This window comes from Vombatus ursinus, unplaced genomic scaffold, assembly GCF_900497805.2.
Source record: "Vombatus ursinus unplaced genomic scaffold, bare-nosed wombat genome assembly UNPS02014798.1, whole genome shotgun sequence".
Lineage (NCBI taxonomy): Eukaryota > Metazoa > Chordata > Mammalia > Diprotodontia > Vombatidae > Vombatus > Vombatus ursinus.
This window is the reverse complement of record NW_020954576.1, coordinates 80,237,031-80,264,938: the sequence shown is the minus strand read 5'-3', so window position 1 is coordinate 80,264,938 and position 27,908 is coordinate 80,237,031. Positions and strand designations below refer to the sequence as shown.

Below are 27,908 nucleotides of genomic sequence, written 5' to 3'. Positions count from 1 at the left end.
GCTTGTATTATCTGATGAGTATTTTGTCCAGCTACATTTTTGCACATAAAGTAATTTTTTTTCTTTTTAATGACATTTTTGAGGGTGAAGTTCTATCAGTGGAATCACTCGATCAAGAGATGGGATCAGTTATATACTTTACAAGATGTTTGTACCAATCTAAAGTCCCGTCAGCATGGGGTTAGAGAATTTATGGTTGTGAGGCCCCATTCCCTATTGGATTTGGTCATCCTTTGATGTTTTTGCTATTCTGGTGGACTTAAAATGGTGCCTTGAGGTTGCCTTGATTTCATTTTCTCTGATTCATGGCGAGTTTGACTGACTTTGCACATTATCATTAGCAGCTTGTATTTAGAAATTTTACTGACTAAATGTGTATTTAAACCAACTGTAAAAATAGTACTAAAGGCATGTGATCTTTGAAGAATGATTTTGGAAGAACAAATCAGGCCTGGCCTAAATATAATCATAGAAGAGCAAGAGGTCATAGAGAAGCCACTTCATTTTTTTAATCATGACCAAGCTGGCAAAGAATGAAAACTAGTCAAGATTGGAATTAGGGGAAATGGGTTGTGGTTTCCTACTCTAAACTGTAGAAAAGTGGAATGAAATAAAATTTGAGATCTTTTTCCTTGAGAAAGATCTTTTGCATTTCATGTTGTATACCAATTACAATAACATTATGTAGGCTTTTTGCCAAGCTGCTCAAAGAGTTTACTTGAAAGCCTGTGTATCAAAAGCTGAGGTATTTTGGAACAGAGCTGGAAGGAGCCTTAGAGGTCCTTGAGTTCAGCTCTTTCACTTTACAGATGAGGAAGAAGACCCACAGAGGTTAAGTGACTTGCCCACGATCCTGTGTCATTAATAGAGGAACATGGATTTAAACTCTCATCCCCCAACTCCAAATCTAGCTATCTTGCCACTATACCAAACTATCTCCTAGTTCAGAGGCCTGGAAAAGTTCTTTTGGAGAGTGGTTTAGACATCTGTGTAAAGGGATTAGCACTTGAGAAAGACTGTTTATTCTTCCTGAACTGTGGGAGGAAGACTGGGGATAAGGGGTCAGCAATACACCTCTGACTCGCCGAAAGCAATACAACTCTGACTTACTGACTTGCTTGAACCCGGAGGGAATCACAACCCTCTGGTAGGATGAGGGGTCCCTTGTTTTGATACAGAAGTGATAAACTTCTGACTCAACAAAGAGCTAGTCTCTGTCTTGTACACGGAGTTTTCCAGTAGTGTTTTAGCAACCTTGTTAAGGAAGCATCTGTAGGATGGTGGGGAGGGGTCTAATTGGAGATAAAACAAAATTGAGGGCTTCAAACTTTGAAGAAGCTCCTTCTGGAAGTCACCTGCTAAATTTTAAGTAAATTATATGTTTAACCCCAGTGTAAGAGAAGAACGTTCTTTCACTGAGAGAACCCCAAGTTCACTATTGAATCTATCTCTACTTTATAGATGAGGAAATTGACACTCAAGTAGGTTAAGTGATTTGTCCAAGCTCACACAGGTATTCAGAGGTAAGATCTGAACCAGTTTCCAACTCTAAAGTTGGTGCTCTTTCACTTATTTGCTATATTTATTTGTAATGGCAACACAATTAAAAACAAAGCCTGAAAACAACCTGTTTGTCTAACATAGCTGAATGAATTATGGTATAATTAATATAATGTTGGAATTATGGTGATGTTAAAAATAGGATAAATATAAATGAGAAGTAGCATGGTGTAGTGATGAAAAAAATGCCAGATTTGGCATTGGTGAACCCAGATTTGAATCTTCAATCTGCTGATGCCTGTGTGACCTTGGACAAGTCACTTTTCAGACCTTCAAGTTCCTTACCTATACAATAAGGAGTAGGACTAGATAACTCCTAAGGTCCTTTCCAGCTTTTACTTTTTGATCCTATAGTAAATACAGGGAAATGTAGAAAGACCAGTAAAAAGGAATGAGCCAAATTTGAGAAGAACCAAATCATTAGTTATAAATGTCTCCCCCTAAAGAATGTAAGCTTCTTGAGGGCAGGGCCTCTTTTATGTCTTTATATCCCTAGGACCTGGTACATAGTAAATGGTTAATAAATGCTTGTTGATTGATTTATTGATTGATTTTTAGGCTATTCCTTCTGGCTTCTGCCTCTAACCTTTCCACATAGGTTCTGTTTTCTAATTCTCTCCTCATTTCCTTTGTTTACTTCAGGATTCTCTCTAAAGTCTCCTCATTGATCATAAAAAAGGGAAAAGGACCCACATGTACAAAAATATCTATAGCAGCTCTTTCTGTGGTGGCAAAGAATTGGAAATTGAGGGGATGCCCATAAATTGGGGAATGGCTAAGAAAGTTGTGGTATGTGAATGTAATGGAATACTATTATTCTGTAAGAAATAATGAGCAGGCAGACTTCAGAAAAAGCTGGAAGGACTTGCATAAATTGATTCTGAGTGAAGTGAGCAGAACCAGGAGAACATTGTACACAGTAACAGCAACATTGTTCGATGACCAACTTTGATAGACTTAGCCGTTCTCAGTAATACAATGATCTAAGACATTTCTAAAACATTCGTGATGGAATATGCTATCCACATCCAGAGAAATAACTGTGGAGTTTGAGTACAGATCAAAGCATACATTTTTCTCTTTTTTTGTTTGTTTTCTCTTTCTCGTGGTTTTTCTTTCACAACGTGACTAATGTGAAAATATGTTTAATGTGATTATACATGTATAGCCTATATCAGATTGCATGTTGTTTTGGGGAGGGGGTGGGGAGACAGGAGGAAAATTGGAACTCAAAATCTTACAAAAGTGAGTGTTGAAAACTAAAAATAAATTTAAAAAAGTAAAGTCTCCTCATTCCTCTCTGGTGTTGAAGCCCAGTTCAGGATACAGTTCACTCTCAGAAGCCCACAATGTGAGAAGCACTGAGTATAATCGCAGAGTGACTACCTTTAACCTGTTGTCCATCTTCCTAAACACTCTCCTTAGGATCCCAGTTGTTGATGCATGATGACTAAGCATATTATCTGTGCCCGTTATTTAATCCTGGGAGGACTAGCTTGAACTTTAAACACAAATTCTTTTGACCTCATAGAGCAAGCTTTCAGTTTCCCAGAAGAGAAAGCGAACCAGGTTTCAGTGGGTGCAGTGAGTATTCTAGTTTATCTATTTCTCCTATAATTTTTAATATCTCCCTTTGTGCTTATTATAGATTTATTTGTTGGATTTCTAATTTTTGTACGTATATTTAGTTTATTAATCCTCTCCTTTTCTATTGTGTTACTATGTTTTTAGGTATATAATTCCCCCCTTCCCCCAGGACTTCTTTATCTATATCTCAGAAATTTTGTTGTTATTTCATTATTATCATTGTCTTTGACATAATTTTTGTTTCTATGGTTTGTTCTTTGATCCATCATTATTTAGGATTTCATTGCTAGTCTTTGTTTGGTTCATGTCTTTTGTTTATGCTCCCTGAACTGAGTGCTATTTGTATTGCATTACCCTCTGTAAATAACGTTTGCTGTTTCTTTCTTTTTACATTTATTCGCCATGACTCTGCCCTAATGGCTGGTCAATTTTTGTAAAATGTTCAATGTGATGCTGAGAAATTCACACACACACACACACACACACACACATTTAGCAGTACTATTTAGAAAATTCCTTAAGTCTCTTAACTCTAGTTTCTCAAGCAATTTGTTCAATTTCATATTTTCCTTTTTGTGTATCTTTCTTTAAGATTTGTCCAAAACCGAGAGGGGGTCATTAAAGTTTCCTGCTATTATTGTATTATTGTCTATGTCATGTAATTCAGTTAATTTTTCCTTAACTAAAGAAAGGAAATTCTAAGTAAGACATTTAGAGCATACAAGTTTGATGTTGTTTTGTTGTCCATGGTTCTTTTCAGCATAGTATAGTTTCCTCATTTATCTCTATTGAATTTTTATTTCTGCTTTTTCTGGTAGAATGATTGTGACTCCTGCTTTTTTGGATTCACCTGATGGAGAGTAAACTTTGTTCCAGCCCACACATTTAGGTGTGTTTCTTGTAAGCAACAGATTGTGGGTTTTGCTTTCATATCCAGTTTGTCACTTTTAATTTTTTTTTGAGTTGTTCAATCCATTCACATTGAAAGTTGTGAGAGTTTGTTTTCCTTCATTTGTCTTTCGTATCAGTTTTTTTTCTGAATTAAGATTTTTGGGTTCCTTTTCTTTGCTAAAAACAGTACTTTGTTTCTTCAGTTATTTTTGCTTAATCTACTATAAGTTCTATTCCCACAGCTTTCTATCCCTCAACCTCAAACCAAACATATGCCTTCCCCTGCCTTTCACTCTTGTTTATCATCCCTTTCCCTGATTTTGGAGTTTTGCTTAACTTACTAGTTCTGAGTTGTTTCTTTTCCTTCCTTTTACCTACTTATCTAATTCTTCCCCTCTTTTTTCCCCCTTTCAATTAAGTAGTCAAGTAAAATCCCCCTTCTTTTCCCCCTTTAACTCCGTAAGTGCCTTTATCTTTTAATGTTCTTTTCCCTCCGAGGTAATTTATTTCATTGCTTATATCTTCCTTGGTTACTGTAGTTTACCTTTCTTGTATATCTGTTGTCTAGGGTGTTTGCAAGCAAATAATCTCTTCATGGTGGTTTTCTTAATGGAAGGCTTCAAATGCTTCATTTTTATTAGATGTCCATCTTTTTTCATTGCTAATTAGGCTTAGGCTGCAGGGTATGTCATCTTGGGTGTAGAGCTCTTTTGCTCTTTGGAACACATAGTTCCACTCTTCTGCATTGGAGAATCGTTTTCTGTTGGTTGAATTTCTTTTCCTTTATAACTGAAGATCTTTTTCAAGTTACTTGCAAAATTTGTTGTTTGTCATTGGAATTGTTAAATGCAACCACTATATGTCTCGAAGGTTACAGCACAGGTTTTTTATTTATTCTGGAGGCAATTTGTAGATTCTTTTAATTGGCATTGTGTTTTCTCTGTTTAGAAGTTCTGGGCAGTTTCATATAATTTTTTTTTTGCATTATACTGTTAAGGTTTTTAATCTGTCATGTTCCTTCTGGAACACCTATAAGTTGTCTTTATCCATCCTCTCTTTAAGATCAATACATTTTGCTTGTACAGTTATACCTTCCACATCTCTACTTTCGCCATCACAGTTTTTTTTTAATAATTAATTTATTTTTAGTTTTGAACATTCACTTCCCTAAGCTTTTGAGTTTTAAATTTTGTTCACCTCCCTCTCCTTCTCCCTCCCCAAGACAGTATGCAATTTAATATAGGCTCTACATATACATTCCTATTAAACATATTTTCACATTAGTCATGTTGTAAAGAAGAATTAGAATCAGTAGGAGGAACCACAAGAAAGAAGAAACAAAACAAAACAGAAGGGAAAAAAAGAGCAAATAGTATGCTTTGATCTGCCTTCAGACTCCACAGTTCTTTCTCTGCATGTGAATAGCATTTTCCATCATGAGTCTTTTGGAGATGTCTTAGATCCTTGCATTACTGAGAAGGGTTAAGTCTATCAACATTAGTCATTGCACAAGGTGGCTATTACTGTGTACAACGTTCTCCTGGTTCTGCTCACTTTGCTCAGCATCACTTCATACAAGTTTCCCTAGGTTTTTCTGAAGTCTGCCTGCTCATCATTTTTTATAGCACAATAGTATTCCATTCCATTCATATACCACAACTTGTTCAGCCGTTCCCCAATTGATGGGCATCCCCTCAATTTCCAATTCTTTGCCACAGCAAGAGCTGCTATAAATATTTTTGTACATATGGGTCCTTTTCACATTTTTATGATCTCTTTGGGATACAGCCCTGGAAGTGGTATTGCTGGATCAAAGCCCATCACAGTTGTGACATATGTCAGGGTTGGCATAAGAAATTAAATGGGAATTTTGGGGGGAGTTTTGTGGAAGCCAGAGACAATGCATGAAGGCCAGTAGATTACTTTAGAAACTCAGAAATGCATGAAATATATATATAGTATTGTATAACATCAATGTATTTTTTTTCTTTTAATACCATAATAATTCAGACTTCTTCTCTGGTATGAAGGGAAGGCCAAAAAATTTTATGTGGATTTTCCAGATCTTGGGGGCACTGAGCCTGTAGCCCCACCACAGTGTTGAAAGGATAACTGTATAAAGATCATGTTTTTGTTTTAATGTTATTGCTTTTTGCTTCTCTTCATTCAGGTTGTTCTTCCTTTCTATGTATTTGTGTTCCTAGTCATTAGTTCTCTCTTTTGTTTCTTTGGTGAGATTTGCCTTCATGGATTCAAGTTATTCTATTTTGCCATTTGTTTTTAGTGTGTAGTCCATAAATTCTGCTTTCACAATTCTTATTTCTCTCTCAAACCATTTGGGAACATCCACTGTGGTTTTATGCTGTCTTGGGAGTCTACAGGATCCTCTGCTTCTTTAGTTGTTGATTCATTTTCCTTTGTCTTATTCAGGGGTGTTTAGACTCATACAATCTAGAGACCATGTTTCCCTCTGTAATTATTATCTTCTCTGTTGGTTTATCTTCTTTTTTAAAATTTTTTTTTCTGGTTTATCTTCTTGTGCTCAATATTTTTAACTGAGCTTTCTTCCTCCTGAATTCTTTGGTAATTTCAGTCTTTTCCCCTTGGATTTCCTTGTCACATACTTTCTTATTCCTCCTTTGATGGTATTTTCCCTGAAGGCTAGACTTCAAATCTATCCCAGCCTCCTCCCACCCTGGGGAATTCATTTTTCACTCACCTCAATCTCTGCCCCAGATGACTTCTAGGGGAACAGAACTAGCTTCAGCTGGATGCCAGTCCTCTGCCCTTCAGCCCTGGTGGAGCCTCACACATGCTGGTTGCAGTTCCCTTGCTTCCTTAGTCTTCTGGCTGGCTGAGTACTGCTACAGCACAATACAATTCTGTACTGCCACCCCAAGCAGAGCAGATTTTCTTCTTTCTTGCACCTCTTCCTCCACAGCACAGGGTTGAGCAACTGAGGTGGGGTTTGGGGGGGGGAAGTAGCATTCAATTCTGTTCCTTATTGTCTTGGAATGGTAGAGTGAGGGCAGGTGGGGGAGGTAGTTAGCTGGCATAGACTACAATAACATCAAAGGAGTTGCTGAATGGGTCCTAGAGCGCAAGCTGACAGACTGGGTTGTGTCCTTCTACCAAGCATGTATGTGTGCTTGAGGGAGATGGGGTGCTGAGTAAGTAGATTAGAAATTAGCCTTTTCTGCTGTTAGTACGTCTAATTGTTCCCTTGTTAGGGTTCTTGGCATCTTAGGCTATGGAGATAGCTGCAATTACATTATCTTTTGGACATAATTCTTTATTTTGGAAAGGTTTGAGAGCTCATAAAGATTGGAGAAAATAGGGGCAGCTAGGTGGCGCAGTGGATAGAGCACCGGCCCTGAAGTCAGGAGGACCTGAGTTCAAATATGGCCTCAGACTAAACACTTGACACTTAATAGCTGTGTGACCCTGGGCAAGTCACTTAACCCCAATTGCCTAAAAAAAAAAAAAAGATTGGGGAAAATGTTTTATCCATCATCATCATTTTGTTGGTCATGTAACTTGGAATACACCCTTCAATGTGTAATCCAGTCCAAGGGATGAAGGAACCAGAATGAATGGAGCCATAACTAGTGATTTGGGTACCAAGCATATGCAGAATGAGGAGTTCCAGGGCAAGCACACTCAAATTGACCTTGTAATTTATGATCAACTTTGTGAAGATGATTTTTCTTTTTTTTTGGAACTGACCTGTGATTTTATCTGTGTAGAGAGTTCCTGGTGAGGGACTTCTCTATCAAAGCAGGTGTTCTCTTCTCTGAAACATTGTCTTAAAGAAATGCGTAGAGCATTGAGAGATTAAATGACTTACCCAGGGTCACACAGGATGACTCAGAGGCATGACTTGAACCCAGACCTTACTGACTCCAGGATTGCCTATTATCCATACCACAGTGGCTCCTGTGAAAATAATGCAAGAAGGGACAAGCCATGGGATTTCAGGGGTTTAGGGAATTCTTAGGAGGATGAAACTCCTTCCACTAATGCAGGTCAGTACCTTCTCTGCAATTTATAGTCTTAGAGATTTGCCTAGAATACTTGGGGTTTAAGTGACTGGCCCAGGGTCTTCAAGTCAGTAGCCTTTTTGGCTCAGAGGCTAGCTTTCTAATCACTGCACCACACTGCCTCTCCAAGAGGCTTGTGTACAAAAAGTAATTGTCACAAATTTACTTGAATTGGAGGGAAGACTCTGATACTAGCTCTACAGGTGAAAGATCCTGGGATATCCCGAGGTCACTTCTGGGGAGCAGTTAGGGATGGAGAGCAGGGTGGGGCTGTATTCAGAAGGAGCTTATCTGGAGCATAGCTTTCCAATGTTGACTAATTATTTTTTTACCAACTAGATGTAACTCTTGCTTGTTTCTACACTACTGAAATGTGCTGCTCAAATGTAAATAGCACACTGGGGCAGCTAAGAGACGCAGTGGATAGAGTACCGGCCCTGGAGTCAGGAGGACCTGAGTTCAAATTTGACCCAGACACTTGACACTTACAGTGACTTAACCCCATTGCCTAGCCAAAAAAAAGAAACAAAAAAAATGTAAATAGCACAAATTTAAAATTTGTAGAGTCTTCAAAAAAATCATTATTTAATTATTGTGCCTGCTAAATTTCACTGCCTTGAAAAAAGCGCTAGTCACCACACCCAAGTTAGAGCTCCATGAGGGAATCCTAATGGAAAAAACAAATGAGCCTCTTTATAGCACTTGGCTTTTGGAGGCCATTGGAAGACTATCCTAACAAGAGAATTACAGACATTTGTGTTTTACTCCCTGAAGTTTGAACCTAATCAGTGTAATAGTGAACATTCCCATATGGGATTTTACTGCAGTTTCATAAGTGCCTTCAAGTCTTTTCCCAAGAAGTAAATGTGAAATCTTGGTTTTACTTGCTGTAAAGTGACCAGACTAAAGACTGTCCAATATGAAAATGAAAATCATCCCCTTCTCTTCATGGGGCCGGTCGGGCGGCAGCTAGGTGGTACAGTGGATAGAGGGCCAGGCCTAGAGTCAAGAAGACCTGAGTGCGAATCTGGTTTCAGACACTTAACTATCTGTGTGACCCTGGGCAAGTCACTTAACCATATTTGCCTCAGTTTCCTCATCTATAAATGTAAAATGAGCTGGAGAAGGAAATGGCAAACCATCCCAGCATCTTTGCCAAGAAAACCCCAAATGGTGTCACAGAAAGTTGGACATCACTGAAACGACTGAACAACAAGCCACTTCTGGGACGCTGAGTGACTTGATGTGCAGATATGTTTAATACGAAGGGATTTGGATGTGTTTTTCAGTAACTGCTGTTGGTGTGATTTCTCCCAGTCTAACAAAGTGTGAACCAAATGAGGCCAGTCAGTTCCCAGACCCTGTGGCAGAAGAGAAATTGTTGGTAATCATTTTTTTCCTCCTTTAACAAACAAAACTTGGAGGGTCCCTCCCCAGTTGTCACTGTGAAAGCCTCGGAAAGATGCAGAAAGAAGTCCCTTCAGCCAGGACCAACCCCAAAAGGCAGGCTCTGGCGCTGAGCCCAGTGGGCGGGACCTCCCAAGAAAGGATCAGTTTAGAATTCCTTCTCTTTGTTTCTTTGGGGGAAATCTAAAGCGCTTGCCCCGATTGAAAAGGATTAAAATCCTTTCTTGTTAGAGAAGCGGCCACGTCTACTTTGGGTACTTACTTTCAAAAAGACAGCTCACATTCCTTATATTTTTGCTTGTTTTTCTTAGTCCCACAGTTCCTCGGAGCTTTGGGGGACCTCGAAGAAAGAGACAGTATTAGCTAGCGCTCGCCGAGGGCTGATTGCCAGGTTCTGAGAGAGGGGAAGGAGTTAAGTGAAAATGGCTTGTGAAGTCGCGGCTTTTGAGAAACGTTCCAGTGGTGTGGGCTGTTCCCTGAACCCTTCTGGGGCATTGCTCTGATCTGATGCCGTCTTCCACGCTGGCCGTCCGGGCCAGAGCTAGTTTTGCAGGGGATGTAATGCTGGAAGGGAGAAAAGAAGGAAGTAGGGTAGTTTGTGGATGATTTCAGTTGGAAAAATGAAGTAGGATGGTGATCCTGATTACCCTTTAAGCGACAGCATCTTCGGCAGGTAGACTTGGAGTTAGGAAGAACAGGCTTCACATCCTATCCCCCCACCTCCCAACCCACTCACAAGCTGTGTTACCTTAAGCAAGTAACTTAACTTCTTCGAGATTCAGTTTACTCATCTGTAAAATGGTACAGTAATAGCCTCTTACCTTACAGGGTAGGTGTAAAGACCCGACGAAATTAGATACTGTATGTATAGGGATTTGCAAATCCTTAAGACAGCTAGGTGGTGCAGTGGATAGAGTGCTGTGCCTGGAGTCAGGAAGACTCATCTTTCTGAGTTCAAATCTGGCCTCAGGCACTTACTAGCTGTGTGATTCTGGTAAGTCACTTCACCTCGTTTGCTGAGTTTTCCTCATCTGTAAAAAGAGCTGGAGGAGGAAATGGAAAACCACTCCTGTAAGAAAACCCCAAATGGGGTCATGAAGAGTCAGATAGGATTGAACAGCAATATTAATAAAGTGATACATAAATGCTATTATTATCACCATCATCATTATTATTACTTGTGTCAGTTATTGTTATTTACTCTTATAGAATCCAACAACCATTTACTACCTGTGTGCCCTTGGCCGAGTCATTCAACCTCTGGGCTGTGTTTTCCTCAAATGAAAAATGATGGGTTTAGACTGGATGACCTTTAAGGTCCCCTTCTGCTCCAGTTCATTGATCTTATAAAGTTAGGTATTACAGGTATTGTCCTTCCCATTGTACTGATGAGGAAAAAAAAGTTAAGTGACTCCCCCCAAGTCCCACAGTAACTGTCTGAGGCAGGACCCAGATGTCTTCTAAGTCCTAATTTAATGCACTCATCCTTCAGTGACCTGCTGAAGGGCACCCAGCAAACAGCAGAGCTAGGGCTTGGATTAGGGTCTTCTGACTCCAAATGCAGTGTTTTCCCCACTCTACCACAACACCTCTTCTTTCAGTCCCAAGATGGCGGGATGGTTTTAGACTGTGGAGAAAAGCAGGATATAGTCATTTGTCCTCCCAACCAGTCACAGGCTTTGCGATGAATAGTGGGCTATTCGGCTATCCATTAGGCACCCTTTTTTAGGAGTCAAGAGAGCCAACACCAGCTGTCTGTGGTTTCTCCCTGTTTTTGACCTTCCTAAAATCATAGAATTTCAGAGTTGGGAAGGAACCTCAAAGGCCACCACCCCACCCCTATATAACCCCCCCCCCCCCCCCCCCCGCCAAAGTAGGATGAACAAGTGGCTGTGTGGCTTCCCCTTGAAAACCTTTTGTGAGGCGAAATCCAAGTACTGAATTGAGTGTCACAAGCCCTGAGTTCAGATTCTGGATCTGCCAGGAGAACATTATACATAGTAACAGCAACATTGTGCAATGACCAACTTTGATAGACTTAGCTCAGCAATGCAGTGATCTAAGACGATTCCAAAAGACTCATGATGGAAAATGCTATCCGCATCCAGAAAAAGAACTATGAAGTCTGAATGCAGATGGAAGCATACTGTTTTCTCTTTTATTCTTTCTTGTGATTTTCCCGTTTTGTTCTGATTCTTCTTTCATAACATGACTAATGTGGGAACATGTTTAATATGATTGTACATATATAGCCTATATCAGATTATGTGCCATCTTGGAGAAGAGGGAAGGAAGAGAAAGAGAAAAAATTTAGAACTCAAAATCTTATAAAAGTGGATGTTGAAAACTAAAAATTAATTAATTAATTAATCAATTTTTTAAAAAAAAATTCTGGTTCTGCCACTTACTAGTGCTGTGATCTCAGACAAGTCACATCATTTCTCATGGGTCTGAGCTTTCTCACCTGTAAGATTTTGGGGCTGGATTAAATAACTTCTAAGGTTCCTTCTAGCTCTCTCTTTATGATAATAAACATAGAGGTAGCATCCACTCCATGTTGAGATCACTTTGTAAGTTTTTGCTTACATCAAGCCTAAATCTGATTCTCTGAAACTTCCCCCCACTGCTCCTACCTCCTGCTCTTTGGGGCTGAGCAGAGTAAATGTAATCTTTCTTCCTTGGGCCAGGCCTTCAAATACTTAAAGACACCTATGGAGTTCTTTCTGCATCTTCTTTTCCCTAGAGTCAACATCCCCAGTTCCACCCTTTTATAGCATCTACTATGCTGGTCCCAACCAAAATCCTGACCATCTACAGGAAGTCTTTGTCAACTCTTCTTACTTCTAGTGGCTTTGTTAACTATTTCATATTTATCTTGCATATAACTTGTTTGTACATATTTGTTTGCTTGTGGGTTTTCCTATTCAATTGTAAGCTCCCTGAGGACAGGGATTGTCTTTTACCTTTTTGTATCCCCAGCATTTAGCACAGTGCTTGACACTCTGTAGTAGGTGCTTAATAAATGTTGATTGATTGATTGATTGATTGGTCAACCATCTCTTCATACTCTTCAGCTTACTGGACATTTCCTTCTTACAATTTATCCCCAGGAACTGAACATAGTACTCCACCTGGGGTGTGACCAGGGCCAGTTCCTCAGGGTTATTGTAACCATGTAATGGACACTTATGCTTTGATTAAATCAGCTTAAGATGTCATTAGCTCAAAATCTAAACATTTTTGTGTTAAAAGAAGGAGTGGTAGTGGTGTGTGATTCAAAAAGGTCACCCAAAGCTTGACAATATTAAACTTTGATTACAGTGAACTGAAAAACAATTTTTAAAAACTATTCTTTGAAAGATTTGCTTCTTTAAATGTATTGTCAGTTCCTGTTTTAGTTTGTAAATGAAAACATTTATAGTTTGAATGAAACAAAGTTTTGGAAAAATTAAAACAAATTAATATGTGAAAATAAAAAGATTTCATTAGCTCGTTGAGCTGCCACGCCATATTATTAACTCATTCTATCTACTAAAAGCCCTTAGCTCTTTTTTTCAGAGAGCTCTTGTCAACTCACACCTTTCCCTTCTTGTACTTGTGAAGCTGATTTAAAAAAAAAATCCAAGTGTAGGACTTTGCTCCTATCCATCCCTATTAAATTTCATCTTCTCATATTCCGGCCATTGTTCTAAACTGCCTGATTCTTTCTCCCAGCCTGGAAGCTGTCCCTTCCAGCTTTGTGTCACCTGTAAATATAATTAGGGAAGAGGAAAGGAAGGAGAGGGAATAAACATTTCTTTGCTATGGCTAGGCAAACTTTTTCTTGACTGTTGAATGAATGACCTTCGAGTGCCTTATTTCATCCCAACATTGAACCTGAACTAAGAGGGTTAATCCTGCAATGTTTCCTTTCCTTGTCACATCCACCCAAGTGCAGCATGCTCACTTAGTGGTTTAATGTGCAATAACTATCTTATCACATGAAAGAAACAGCCTTTGAAGTATATAATATAGCAGCATCATAGAATATAAATGCACTAGAACTGAAGTCAAGGGACCTGGGATTGGCTGTCTGTTCTTTTTCTTACTATCTGGGAGACCTTGGGCAAGTCACCTTTTAGTGACTTGGGCCTCAGTTTCCTTATCTATAAAATTAAAGGATTGATCCCTAAAGTTCCTTCTAGCTTTGACATTATATGATCTATGAAATTTATCTACTCTAGGCCAGTAACAGGTTCATTGATGATTCAGGTTTATATAGCAATATAGATAAGTTCATCTTCTGAATTCACTCTCACTTCCAGTAGCTTAATACTGAGCTTTGCATATACTATCTTGTATGAGTCTCACCATATCCTGTGAAGCAGGTGCTACTATTCCCATTTTACAGATGAGGAAAATGAAGCTTAAGTATACTAAGTGCCCAAGGTCACACAGTTAGTACACATCAGAGGCTGTATTTGAATCCCAGGTCTAGATTGAATCTTATGTTCAGGGCTCTCTTCACTGCACTATGCTGACTCATCTGTGCCATCATCAGATGTGTTTGCAAACTGCTTAGTCTGAGACTTGGCCCTTCAAGGTGGAAGAGCTAATGTTCCCTGTTTTTGGAGGGGGTCTGGGTTGGCTTGACCGTAGGAAGAAGGATGCACCGCTCTACTCGAAGCTTTAAGCCCTAGTGACTGGTCTTTAGCTATAGGGCTGCCTGTCCCTGACTGACTTTGCTTATGTGTGTCTTCTCTTACAGATATGTGGTGGCTTCAGATTTTTGCCGGGCTGTTTCTGGCTGGTGTAATCTACTGGGTCATTAACAGGAAGAATAATGAAAAATTGGAAATGAAAGATGCATGGTGGGGCCCAGGAAGTAAGTCCAGCACACGTGAGGATGAAAGTATCCGCCCCTTCAAGGTGGAAACCTCAGAAGAGGAGATCAAGGTAAGTAAGGCAACTTCGTGGGGAGAACCAAACAGAAGAGATAGGCTGAGCTAGGAGACAGGGGGTACAGTGGCTAGAGTGCTGGGCCAGGAGTAAGAATTTTCCTCTACCAATGTAGATGAACACTTCCTCTGCAACTTGTAATATTAGTGGATTGGTTGGAAAAAGCAGTGTGGTGAAGTGGGTAGAGAGCTGTCTGTCCTACCTCTGACACCACAGTAGCCGTGTCTTGTGTTGGTAGAGGAGGATAGGATGGGGGAAGAGTAGGGTAATGCTTTTAGAGGTGAGGGAGAATGGAGCTGTTTCTATAACCTACTCAGAGTATCAGAGACTTCTTCTCATCCTTCTCTGGCTTCTTCTACACCAATTCTCCCCTCTGTCCCTGCCTGCCCAATCCTTTCTCCTGGTCACACATGGGGAAGTAAAAAGGTAAGGGGTGAAGAATAGGGTTAGGGAGGTTCCCTGTGGCCAGATGGCAGAACTATAACTAGGAAAGCTGGAAACTTTGGCTAACTCGACTGAATTTGGGGTTGCATGGGGTGGGATGGTGTTGTCTAAGGTATGACTATTCCTCTGTGTGGTCAAGTACACTAGAGAAAGAGTATAGGGGTGGTGAGAATCTCAAGAAGCCAGAAGATGAGTAAAGAAAGAATCTGGAGAGGTAAAAAGACTGTGAACCTGGTAGTAACTTATTGAGGAGGAGGGCATCCCACCCCACTGGGCAGGGGGTCCCAGGGGAGGCTGTGATGGCTATAAGTCCCCCAGAGGCCAGGCCAGAAATGTACCCCTTGGCACCTGGACAAACCTTGCTAGTTTTGGTCCTGGCCTTGAATTTCCCAGCTCATTTTCCACTAGATTATAGTGGAGGAGGGTACAGATGTGATTGGAATTAATCCATCACCAAATAGTAATTGTACTCCTACAGTGTGCTTTGTACTGATTGAGGCACTGAAGTGGATGTATGTATAGTTGGGGGGCAGGTTGGTACCCAGAAATCAAATGAGTATAAGACATTTGTTTTTTTTAAGTGGTTAGTTCTTTTAAAAAATACATTCAAATGTTTGTGCTTAATGCACCCAAATAAGGTGTTGAGCATCTGGAGCAACATGGTATAGTGGAAAGATTACCAGCTCAGGTGATCTGGGTTCAACTTCCATCTCTGGTGCTTACTACCCCTGAGACCTTGGGTTAATTATTTACTTTCCTAGGCCTCAGTTTCCTTATCTTTAAAATGAGGAGAATGAACTAGATGGTCTTTGAGGTCTCATTTCGGCTCTCAGTCTATAATCATATGCAGTTGTCTCTGCCTTCAAAGAATTTACAGCCTAGATAAGGTAACAAGATTGGCACACATTAGAAGATAACCATAATCCAAAAGGGTGGAGAGGAGAAAACAAAGGGAGATACTTTAATTATTTCCCCATAGAGCAGTGTCACTGCAACAGGTCCCACATACAGCTGTGCACTAAGACAAGAAGAGGTCCTACATCCAACATAGAGAGTTCCAACCTTGTATAGAGAGCAAGAACAGATGCCAACTGGTAGCTCTGTCTCTCATTGTTATTCAGTTATGTCCAACTCTGCAAAGTCCATGGGGTTTTCTTGGCAGAGATACTGAGTAGTTTGCCATTTCCTTCTCCATTGTGTCCCCATTTTATAGATGAGGGACTGAGGTAAATAGGAGTTAAGTGTTTTGCCCAGGGCCATACAGCTAGTAAGTGTTTGAGGCCAGATTTGAACTCAGATCTTTCTGATTCCAGTGCTGGTGCTTTATCCACTGCTCCACCTAATTGTCTCTCATTACCCAGTCACAAACTTTGTTGTAGTTGTTTGTCCTTCATTCTTGAAGAGAAATATGACATCAGCAAGGTGATGTCATGACTTGCAAATGAATTGGATTTAAGTGAGGCAAAGTGGATTTAAGTGAGCCAGAGTCACCAACCTCACTCTCTCCTCCGGAGCCATCTGGGTCCAGAGGCAAGATATAGATCAGGAGGACTGGAAAGGGCCCTGTCACAAATCTAGCGTACAGAGCAGAGTGCAAATACAGAACCAAAATACAGTTCTGTGGCTCTGACTCTAGCCTAATCTGTAGCCTGTAGTAGAAAAGCCAGGGCAGAAAACCCAGACTGAAGGGGATCTATAGTTCTGTTATTTTGAACCTTCAAGACTTTCCACACGGCTGATGGTGGGTGTGTTCAGCAGTACTCTACTGGAGTTCCAACCAAGGGCAAGCCCACAGTTAAGTTGTTCAGGCCAAACCCAGGTCAAGACTTTTCAGAATTCAGACCAAGAGGGCAACACTCAAATTTCACCCTAGGTCAGAGTACTTTGGGCACACTGGAAGCTTGCAGGTCTCCAGCCTGAGCTGCCCCTGAGATCCAATGTTAACTCAACACTCAAAAAACTCAAAAAAGCAGCCATGGGACCCAAGAGGACACAAAACAGGACCAAACAGACATTCTCTATACAAGTGCACAGAACCTAATCCTAGCACAGATTCCAAAGTCAGGAAGTAAGGCTGGAAGAATGAGCAAGCAAAAAACAAATCCCACTATAAAGAGCTGTTTTGGTGACAAGGATATTTAAGACACAAACCCAGAAGAAGAGACTGGCTTCAAAACATCTCCAAGCAAGACCTCGAAGAAAAACACTGCTTGAGCACAAGTTCATCTACAGTTTCTGGAAAAGATAAAGCAAGAATTTAAATAAGAGCTTAAAATGATTTTATAAATGAAATAAGAGAGCTAGCAGAAACAATTGGAAAAGAAATGAGAACAATAGGGGAAAATGGAAAAGAAATGAGAATAAGGAAGAAAGAATTGGAAAGAGAATTAATTAGCAGGATGGCACAAGAAGTACAAACCTTACCAAAGCTACAGATTCCTTGAAAATGTGAATGGACTAAATATAAGTTAATAGCTCCTTGAGACAACAAGAAATATTAAAACATTCAAAGACTGAAAAAAAAATAAAAGAAAGTGTAAGATATCTTATGTCTGCAACAACTGACCTGGAAAACAGATCCAGGAGAGAGAATTTAAGAATCATTGGGCTACCCTGAATGTCAAGACCCCCAAAAGAGCTTATTTCATGTTTCAATAAATCATGAAAGAAAATTGCCAAGATCTCTTAGAACCAGAGAGTCAAGTGAAATTAGAATGAATCCACCAGTAATCTCCTGAAGGAAACTCTAAAATGAAAACTCCCAGGAACATTATAGCTAAAATCTAGAACTTCCAGGTCAAAGAAAACAATATTGCAAGGGCCAGAAAGTCAGGTACCAGGGAGTCACAGTCAGGATCACACAAGGCTTAGCAGCCAACATTATAAAGAGTGAAAAGCTTGGAATATGACCTTTCAGAAGTCAGAAGATAGGTTTACAACCAAAAATAACTTATCTAGTCAGTCAACAATATTTGTTAAGCACCTACTGTGTGCCAATTACTGTGCTAAGAGAAGGGGATACAAAGAAAAACAAAAGTCAGTCCTTGCTTTCAAAGAGTTCAAAACTGAGTATAATCCTAATAAGAAGAAAAATGCATCTTTAATGAAATACAGGACTTTTAAGTATTCCTGATGAAAGGCTCAAAGTTGCATAGGAAGTTTGAAATACAGATATAGAAGTCAAGAGAAACATAAAAAGGTGAATCTGAATGAACAATCATATCATACTAAACAAAGATAAACTGTTTACATTCCAATATGAGGAGATGATACATGTAACCCCTCAGAATCTTATCATCAGGAGTCATAGAGGGAGTCTGATAAGACAGAGGGCCTATGAGTTGTTTATTTTTCTGTTTTGATGATCTAAAAAGAAGAAAAGAAAGGGAAAGGAAAGGAAAAGTAATACATTGATGGGAAAGGGTTTAGCAAGGGTAGAGGGAATTATCTCACATAGTTGGGATCTATAAGTAGAAGATTCTACAAAGGGAAAGAGATAGAGAAAATAGGTCACACTTGAACCTACCTCACTTTCATCTGAATTAGTCAAAGGAGGGAAGAATACACAGTTGAATTTAGGGAAATGGGGACGAAGGGAAAGGTGGGTATAAGAGGAGAATAGATTAAGGGAGGATTTAGTCTTAAGCGAAGCAAACTAACCATGGAGGGTAGATTGTTAAGAGGGGTTTAAAAGGAAAGAATGAAAGGGTTAAGAACTTGTGATTGGACTCTAGTTGACAGCAAAGGAAGAGGGATAGGGGAGCAGAAGCAGACTGTATCAAGCCTAGAACACTGGTGCTGAGCACACTCCTCTCTCTCCTTACCTTCTTCTTTATAAAGAGGGTTCAGGGAAACTCTGATTAGCACAATGACTGACCACCATTCCAGGGGAGTAAGGATGGCACTTGCTTCCTATCTTCTAACAAAGAGATGATGGACCTTTTTGAAGACTGAATTTTTTTTGGATGTGGACAGTACAGAAATTTGTTTTATTTGATTATGCATATTTGTTACAAAGGTTTTCTTTTTCTCTCTTTTTCAATTACTGGAGGAAGTTGGAAGGAGAGAAGATGAATTTTCATTCATCAAAATAAAATAAGTTTTAAAAAAAGATGTCTACAGGTCATAGGACATCCAGTTTGAGATGTCCAGTACATGGTTGAAGATGCAAAACTGGTTGTTAAGAAAGAGATAGGGGCTGGATAAATAGATCTGAAAGTCATCTTCATAGGGATAATAAGGTCATTCCAAATGGGCCCATTACAAGAGTGAAAGCATAGTATTTTGCTTGACTGTACTTTGTTACAAGGGAGGTCTTCTGTTGAGTGTGGGAGTGGAAAGGGTAAGTTAGTGGTTAGTTGACAAAAAAAGGGAGAAAAGGGCATAAATAAAATATTTTTAAAATACTGCTTTCCTAATTCAGTAGCATATTGTGCTTGCTTTAACTTTGTTCTACCACTACCAAACTATAGCGTGCATAGAAACTTAGATCTGGAAGGGACCTCTGAATCACCTAGTCAAAACCCTTTTATTTTTAAAGAGAACAGCTGCCTGATTTGCTGTTTAAATGTTTGTGGATGTCTCCAGGGAATAGAGCTTTTCAGCTGTGTCCTATCCCTCTTTGTTCCTGCTTCTTGCCCCCCCCCCCACCTCCACCCCAGGACTTACACCAGAGGATTGATTTGACTCGATACACACCGCCCCTGGAGGACAGCCGCTTCCATTATGGGTTCAACTCTAATTACCTAAAGAAGGTGGTTTCCTATTGGAGGAACCAGTTTGATTGGAAGAAGCAGGTGGAGATTCTCAACAAATATCCTCATTTCAAAACCAAGATTGAAGGTACTTTTCCAAAATATACTGCTCCACCTTAGCCTTCCCATAGTTCTGCGATGGAGTCAGGATGTGTTCATACGTTGGACATTAGACTCATGTTCCCTAGCCATGTTTCCAGTAATGGTTATTTTAAACTGAAGGATCTCCTGGACCTGGAGATTGATGAAATCTTCAAGATGACGTGAAGATGTCATCTTATCTGTCCCGCTCCCTTTAACAAATCTAGCCAAGTTCAAATTATGTCAGAGCAAGAGATTTATGGCCTCCTCATTTCATTATTCCAATGTTAAATGACAATCCTCTTGTTGGAAAAAAAAAATTTTAATGCCCTAACCCTAGAAATCTTTAAAAAAATCTTTTTAAAAAAAAGGCTTGGGTTTCCTAGAAATAATCCCTTACAGGGCTCCCTTAGAGGTCCAGATTACTATCTGTTCCATAGCACTTGGGGGCCCTTCTGTTCTTGCATACCTATGACCTGATTCCTGGGTAAGCTGACTTCTCTACCACCCACAGCAGATTCCCTGTCCTAAGGTGATTCTTGAAGGTGGAGAAAGATGTTGGTCCTCCCCAGTTTGTTTTTGTGGAGATAACTGAAGGAAACCATCTCCCCATCTCCAGTAATCTACCCTCTTACCTTGGCTACTGCCAGGAACTGCCTCACCTCACACCCCACATCCATGTATTCCTGGTCTCCTTCCCTAGTACTAACATTCATTATTCAATCAATGTTTATAGAGTCATGTGCCCAGCACTATGGTTAGTGCTAGAAGGATACAGAAGTAGAATAAAGTCCCTGTCTTTAAGAGAGTTTAAAAGCCCACTAGGGAGATGAGATGAGAGCACGTGAAACTATGAGAGAGAATATAGGGCACTAAGTGATAAGCAGTGTGGCCAAGATGCTTAGTTTCCTGAGAGCATGGTGTGGGTTGTGGTGGGTTGTAATGTGCAGCTCAGGACCTTACCCAAGTAAATCTGTTTGACCTTGGACCTGACCTTGCTATGTTTCCTTCCAGGGCTTGACATCCACTTCATCCATGTGAAGCCCCCCAAACCACCAGCAGGCCACAAAGTAAAACCATTGTTGATGATTCATGGTTGGCCTGGCTCCTTCTACGAATTTTACAAGATCATACCCCTCCTGACTGACCCCGAGAGCCATGGCCTGAGTTATAACCAGATCTTTGAAGTCATCTGCCCTTCCATTCCTGGCTATGGCTTCTCTGAAGCACCTCACAAGCAAGGTATGAATGCTTTTCTGGAGGCATTGGTAGCAAACCCAGTTCATGTGTAGCACCCCCATTCGGTATCCGGTCCTTACTAAATTCTCCCATAAAGATAGTTATGGGATCCTCCTCCCAGGGGATCTAGGATAGGGATTACTGTCTTTAGAGCTAGAAGATGCTACTGGGAAAGGAGGGACCACAAGGAGAGAGTGGGAAGAGTGAGTTTTGAAGAAACAGGAGCAGTATAATCAAGGAGTAAGGTGGAAGATAGGAAGGATAAGTGATACTGTGTGAAGATTGAGAAGCACTGGCTATGGGGAGGGAGGACCCCGAAGAACAGGGTTAGACTCTCAAAGCTCACAATCACATTCTCATGCTTCCTCTTTAGAAGGGCTGGTGAGCAGCAGGGGAGGGCAGAACATTGAATCAGACTATTCTCTCTCTCTTTTTTTTTTTTTGGTGGGGGGAAGATGGCAGTCGGAGTTAAGTACTTGCCCAGCGTCACACAGCTAGTAAGTTTCTGAGGCCAGATTTGAACTCAGGTCTTCCTGACTTTTAGGCCAGTACTCTATCCACTGTGCCCCCTAGCTGCCTCTACACTATTCTATCTTAATAAACTTAAAACCATTTGTGAACAAGTATTCTCCTGCAGACTTGAGTGCCCAAGGGCTTTTCATGGGTACATGCACATACAGAATCCTATACCTGGATTATATGTACTCCTGCCATTATATGTACAATACACACATATCTTTATACACACATGAATCCACTCACATTTAATTCAATTTATTAAATTTAATTCAATTATTATTATTAAAATTAAATAATTTTTAAGTGCCTGCTATATTTAAGGCACTATTCTGGATGCTAGAAACATATATTCATGTTTCCCCTAAGGCTTCCTTCATTTCTCTTTCTCTGGCTCGACTCTTATTTTTGGGAGGTTTCCATCTTTGTCAGCACGTCAGAAGGCCCTGAGGACTGGGCAGCCATTGTGCTTCCTAATATCAGTTTCCTGCCTGCCTATAATGGCTGTGCTGCCACCATGTTCGTGCATAACCCCAGAACCTCCCCCAGCCTACCTTCATACCACTACACTAGCACCAGCATCATAGAGGTGCAGAAAGGCTGTGTGGACAGGAGAGGAGGTGGTAGTAATAGGTATAGTTGGCTGGTGATGGCAACAGAGGGCAAACTGAGGGAGAGTGATCAGTTCCATCCTGCTACTGACATTCTGAAGTGGTGCTTGGCTTCTGGAGAGGAGAGGGAAACGTAGGCTAAAAGCACTAGGCTGCCAGACTTTCTTTATCCCAAGTGTAGACAGCAGGGGTGAGGGAGTCAGAATCCTGAGGTCCCTTGGATGGTGGGGTGGGTGAGAGTTCTCTCCAGTGGTACAGAGCTCCACACTTTGGGCCCCCTGGGTCTGGTAATCAGGAGACAACGAAGGTCCTGATAACTAGCCCATGGGACTAAGGAACCAGATAGATAGGAACCAGAAAAAGGCTAGGCTCAAAGCATGATTTTTCAGATTCTGCCCACCCCACCCTTTTCCAGGCTTCGACAGTGTGGCTGCTGCTCAGATCTACTGTAAGCTGATGAAGCGCCTGGGCTTCCAAGAATTCTTCCTCCAGGGTGGTGACTGGGGGTCTCTGATCTGTACCAACATAGCCCAGATGGCGCCCTTGTGAGTGCTGTGTTCTTGTGTGTTGTGTGAATATACAGGCGCTTATGGTGAGGAGGCTGGTCTTATCTGCAGGGATAGGGGCATTCATAGCAACAGAAGCATCCTTCTCCCCCAAAGGGTTCTTGTGTGGCAGCCCAGTTTCCACCCCATCTCAGGTACCTTGGTCCTGGCTGGTACCAGATACAGATTTTGGCTCTTGCTTCAGATCTTCTCATGCCACAGTACATGAACTCCCTGGTGCTCAGTAGTGTTTTGGGGCGAGGGTGATGGTATCCATAAATGCTTGCTGCCATTTAATGCCAAGGACCTTTTGGCACAAAGACTGAGTTTTTGAGGTGGGATTTAGACCCAGGTCTTCCTAACTCCTTTCCCATCCTCCATATACAACCACTGTTAGTCACCAGAGACACAGGTTGTCCCCATTCTAAAAAAGGGTGAACTGAGGTCCAAATCAATGATGTGCCCCAAGCAGGCCCCATGACAGGGTTGAGGGGAAGGAGAGGGGAAATAGCCCGGGACTAGGCTCTTGGGTGGAGTACTCAGGCTACTGAAATTTGGGAGAGACCCTGGGTAGAATGACCTGTAATCCCAGCATCCCTCTAACTCCATGGCCTTCTAAAGGGATTGGAATGAAGCCCAATAGACATTGATCCTAGAATGGCCGGATGCTGAATGTGTACCTCTTCTTTCTCCCTGTGCTCCTGGACACCTCACCTTTTTCTCTTGTCCTGGACTTTGTCCTTTACCCTTCCCTCTCCCCATTCTCTTTGCCTTCCTTTCCGGCCCCCACCTCCTCCTTGAAGGCCCACTGGCCTGACCTAAATCCCCTTTCTCTGGATTCCTAGACAGGTGAAAGGTATCCACTTGAATATGTGCTTCATTGATTCTGGAACATTCTCCGTCTTTGTGTCTCTTCTGTTGGGACGGTGGTTCCCATGGCTTTTTGGCTTCCAGGAGAGGGATTTGCAGCTGTTGTACCCTGCCAAGAAGATCCTCCATTACATATTTAGAGAATCTGGCTACATGCACATCCAGGCCACCAAGCCTGATACTGTAGGTAAGAAGTCATCCCACTGTCCTGCTCATGGACGGAATTTTTCAGAGGCCTAGGATTGGCAGATAGCAAAAGAAAACAAAACAAAAAAAAATAAATAAAACCAACCAACCCAACCCTTAAAGCAACATGGAGGTCCTTAGGCCAGCCTCAGCCTTCCTACTCAGTTTTGAGACTTCATCCAATTCAATCCAATTTAGTTCACTAAGCATTATTTATTTATTTATTTATTGCTTTTTGGTGAGGCAATCAGTGTTAAGTGACTTACTCAGGGTCACACAGCTAGTAAGTGTCATGTGTGTGAGACCGGATTTGAACTCAGGTCCTCCTGACTCCAAGGCCAGAGCTTTATCAACTGCGCCACCTAGCTGCCCCTACTAAGCATTTATTAAGCACCAGATACTGTACTAGGCACTAAGGATACAAAAAATAGAAAAGAAGGTAGGCTCTGCCCTCAGGGAGCTTATATTCTCCTGGGAGAAAACAACTTGTACATAGACAAGTGCATGCAAAATACGTGCAATATAAATAAAATAATTTTGTTGGGGGGGGGAGAGGATTTGCTCAAATTCAAGAGAATCAGGCTCGGTGTCATGTAGGAGACAGTACTTGGGTAAGCCTTGAATGGAGGTAAGGGTTACTGAGAGGCGAAGGTGAAGAGGGAGAGTGTTCTGGGCATATTCAAAGGTGCAGGAAAAGGAGGTCATTGTAAAATGAAAGGGTTGCACTAGATGACCTCTTGGCACATTTCTGGCTCTCAGTCTTGTAACCCTGTGTAAAAAGATGTCATGTGTGGGGCAGCTAGGTGGCACAGTGGATAGAGTACCGGCCCTGAAGTCAGGAGGACCTGAGTTCAAATCTGGCCTCAGACCAAACACTTGACACTTACTAGCTGTGTGGCCCTGGGCAAATTACTTAGCCCCACTTGCCGGAAAAAAAAAAAAAAGGATATCATGTGGAAGAAGGATTAAATTTCTAAAATCCATGGCCCCAGAAGGAAAAACTCAGACCAATAGGTGGAAGTTACAGGGAGACAAATTGCTTTATGAGGTTGCAAGCTCCCTGCCACTGGAGGGATGCAAGCAAAGAGGCTGGCTGATAGTTTTGCTTGAATTGGGTGGGGAGCTGGACTAGATGACTTTCAAGTTCCATTCTAATTTCATCAGGCAGGTAAGGCAGGAATTATTATTTCCATTGTTTCTCAGTTAAGGAAACTGAGGCCCAGATGAGTGAATTGACTTGTGAAAGAGAACCTGACTTTTTTCCCCATACTAGGCTGTGCACTGAATAACTGCCCTGTGGGATTGGCTGCCTATATCCTGGAGAAGTTCTCCACATGGACCAATTCAGAATATCGGTACCTGGAGGATGGAGGCCTGGACAAGTGGGTACCATTTTTTCTCTCTGGAGCATGGGTCCCCAGCCATACCAGACTCAGAGAAACTTAGACAAGCAGAAATCTTGCCTCTGCTTCTTCACACATTATTCCTATCTTTATCTCTGGCTGCTTAACTCTGAAGGGCTGGAAACAAGTCCTCTGTTTTGGCCAACTCATAAATCCTAACCCTGTGAGGTAGGAAAGGGCCATTAGAAATTATCCCCTTTTTTATGTATATGGAAGCTGAGGTGTAGAGAGTTAATATTTTTTTTACCCAAAATACATAGTAATGGACCCAGAAATAGAATAATCACAGTGGGCAATGGGCAGTGTGTCCAGGACCCTGTGGGGGAAGGAGGGCTGTACATTTAGAGTATAGGGAAGGGAGCAGCAAGGCATAATTGACCTATTGCTTGACTTGGAGACAGGAAGACTTTGGTTCAAATCCCGCCTCAGATAGCTGTGAGCCTTGGTAACCCTAGGAAAGTCATTTAAGTGCCTCAGTTTCCTCATCTGTAAGGTGACAGAGGTGGAATTGATGATATCTGAAGTCTCTTCTAGCTCTGAGTCTAAGAGCAAAGAGATGGAGTGGGAATTTGACTGGTCTCTCCCGTGGGTAGGATCTCAATCTGGGTGTATGAGGAGGCAAGAACACATGGAAGTCATTGTCCATTTCTGTTTCCCAGAAGGCACATCTCCAGATAGCAGGGACTCCAAGACTTGACATGCTCAGTCATGCTCCATTAACTCTAACTCTGGACTTTATTCTCCAATTAGTTTGTTAAATATTTAATATTGACCCGAGTCTTAGGTATGCATCTTATGTAAACTTTGTCTTTCTTAGTGCCTAGAACTTATATGTATACTGCAGGCACTTAAAATCTCAGCCACCTGGATCCTGGACCCTCATGCTCAGGCGGTACGCCAGCTCATGGTCGAGTGTTTGCCGGAGGTGGTAGCTGGAGGGAGAGAAGGTTCTCATTATAGGCTGAGCATGTGTGCCTACCCTGGTATTTATTCTCCACTGGGGACCAGTTTTTGCTTGTCTGTACATTATTGATAGCTAACATGAATTTCAGCTCTTCCCTCAGGTTTCAGCATGCAAGCCGTCAGGGTTAGTGAATAATACGCGGCTGTTGTCCCAGCTGATTTTCCCCAAGGCTAGGAGGAAAGGTGGATTGGAAAGGCATCCCTGAGGTTCTTCAGGGGGTAGCCCTCTTCCCACATCTCTGCCTTTCCAGCTCTGACTGCATTCCTGCCCATTACCCCCTGGCTCGCTGGTTGCAGTAGGGGCGTTTGAATACTCCTTGCTCTCCATCCCTGCTTCCATGTCCTCCCTCTACTGGCATCACTCAGTCATGTCTTCTTTGAGGTTCACTCAATCCCTACCTACTGCACCATCAAAATTCTGGGAGCCACTGTCTACCAACCTCCAGGACACTCTCCTTCTTTCCTTAATGCGTTCAGTGAGCTTCTGCCCTTTCCAACTCTTGCCTTCATACCAGGGGACTTCAACATACATGTTTCTATTCTCTCAAATACCTTCAACTCACAGTTCTTCACCTTATTCATATCCCATGATCTACTCCTGTATTCCACTGCAGCCACAAAGTTGGTGATCCCCTTAATCTTACCATCTCCCACAAACATGTCGCTTCCACGTTCATGAACTCTGCGATTCCCCTACTTGATTACACTGTTGTCATTCTACTTCTCCTTCTGCCTTGTACCCCCGGACCTGTTCTTCATCCTTGCTGTGAGTTCCAATCCTTCACACCTCAGTTTTCCCAGGTTGTCGCCCTTGCACTAACTGCACTCTCCTTCCCCATCTTGAAACTTTGGTGAAGCAATTAAACTCTACCTTGTCCTTTTCTTTTGAGTCTCTTGCCCTCATATTGATAGTCTTGTCCTGACAAGCCTCAGACTTGAGTCATTCTCACCACATGCTGCCGTTGCTACTAAAAAAAAAAAAAAAAAAAATTTCAAACCAACGACGATTGGATTCACCTGCCTAATTACCTCACTGTCCCACTCTGCTACAACACCTCTTGCCAAATCTTTTCATCCCTCCTCAAGCCCTCCCATGGTTCTTTCCCTCTCCCCCACCACCATCTTGCTTTCACCTTGCCTCATTTTTCACTGAAAAAAACTGAGGCCATTCTCCAAAGAGTTCCCTAAGTGGCACAGTGAATAGAGCATGGGGCCTAGAGTGAGGAAGATCTGAGATCAAATCTGGCCTTAGATACTTACTAATTTTGTGACCCTGAGCAAATCATTTAACATCTGCCTGCCTCAGTTTCCTCTACTCTAAATTGGAGATAATAATATCACCTACCTTGCAGGTTGTGAGGTTCAAATGCGATAATAAAGTGCCTAGCACAGTGCCTGGCATGCAGTAGGCATTTAATGTTTCTTTCCTTCCCATTCCCTCTTCTCCCCTCCCCCATCATTTCATATCACCCATTGACTTTGGCTGCTGTCTCCTCCTTCTTCCTTGTGCCACGTGAACAGGTTGCTTTACTCCTTTACACAAGGGATCCCATTCCATGTCCTCCATCATCTTTGTTGTCTCATCTATGTTCAATTCCTCCTTGCTTACTAGCAGCTTCCTACTGCCTCCAATCATATTCTCCCCCATTCTCAAAAAGCCCTCACTTGATAAATCCATCCTGTATTATCCATCATCTCTTTAGCTATTATTATTATATAATTACACATTATTATATAATAATCATATCATATAACACTGTAATAAATATATAATATAATACTATTTATTGTATAATAATTATATATTATTATCTATTATCCATTATCTCTTCTTCCCATAATCAATGCCTCTACCTCCTTTCCTCTTGTTTTC

At 41.4% G+C, this 27,908-nt stretch overlaps 1 protein-coding gene across 3 annotated transcripts in view; it reads left to right on the top strand.

Moving 5' to 3' along the window:
• Window positions 1–27,908, top strand: part of LOC114050174 (epoxide hydrolase 1-like) — a 55,807-nt gene that overhangs the window by 24,852 nt on the left and 3,047 nt on the right. For 2 of the 3 annotated variants that reach the window (XM_027871806.1, XM_027871805.1), the window contains exons 2-7: window positions 14,233–14,420; window positions 19,529–19,709; window positions 20,717–20,944; window positions 22,484–22,613; window positions 23,459–23,670; window positions 24,943–25,051. In XM_027871806.1, coding sequence (XP_027727607.1) covers window positions 14,235–14,420; window positions 19,529–19,709; window positions 20,717–20,944; window positions 22,484–22,613; window positions 23,459–23,670; window positions 24,943–25,051 — 1,046 coding nt within the window. In that variant the 5' untranslated portion in view covers window positions 14,233–14,234. Of the gene's footprint in view, window positions 1–3,039; window positions 3,145–14,232; window positions 14,421–19,528; window positions 19,710–20,716; window positions 20,945–22,483; window positions 22,614–23,458; window positions 23,671–24,942; window positions 25,052–27,908 lie in introns of those variants that run through there. The other variant, XM_027871804.1, reaches the window with a different exon arrangement.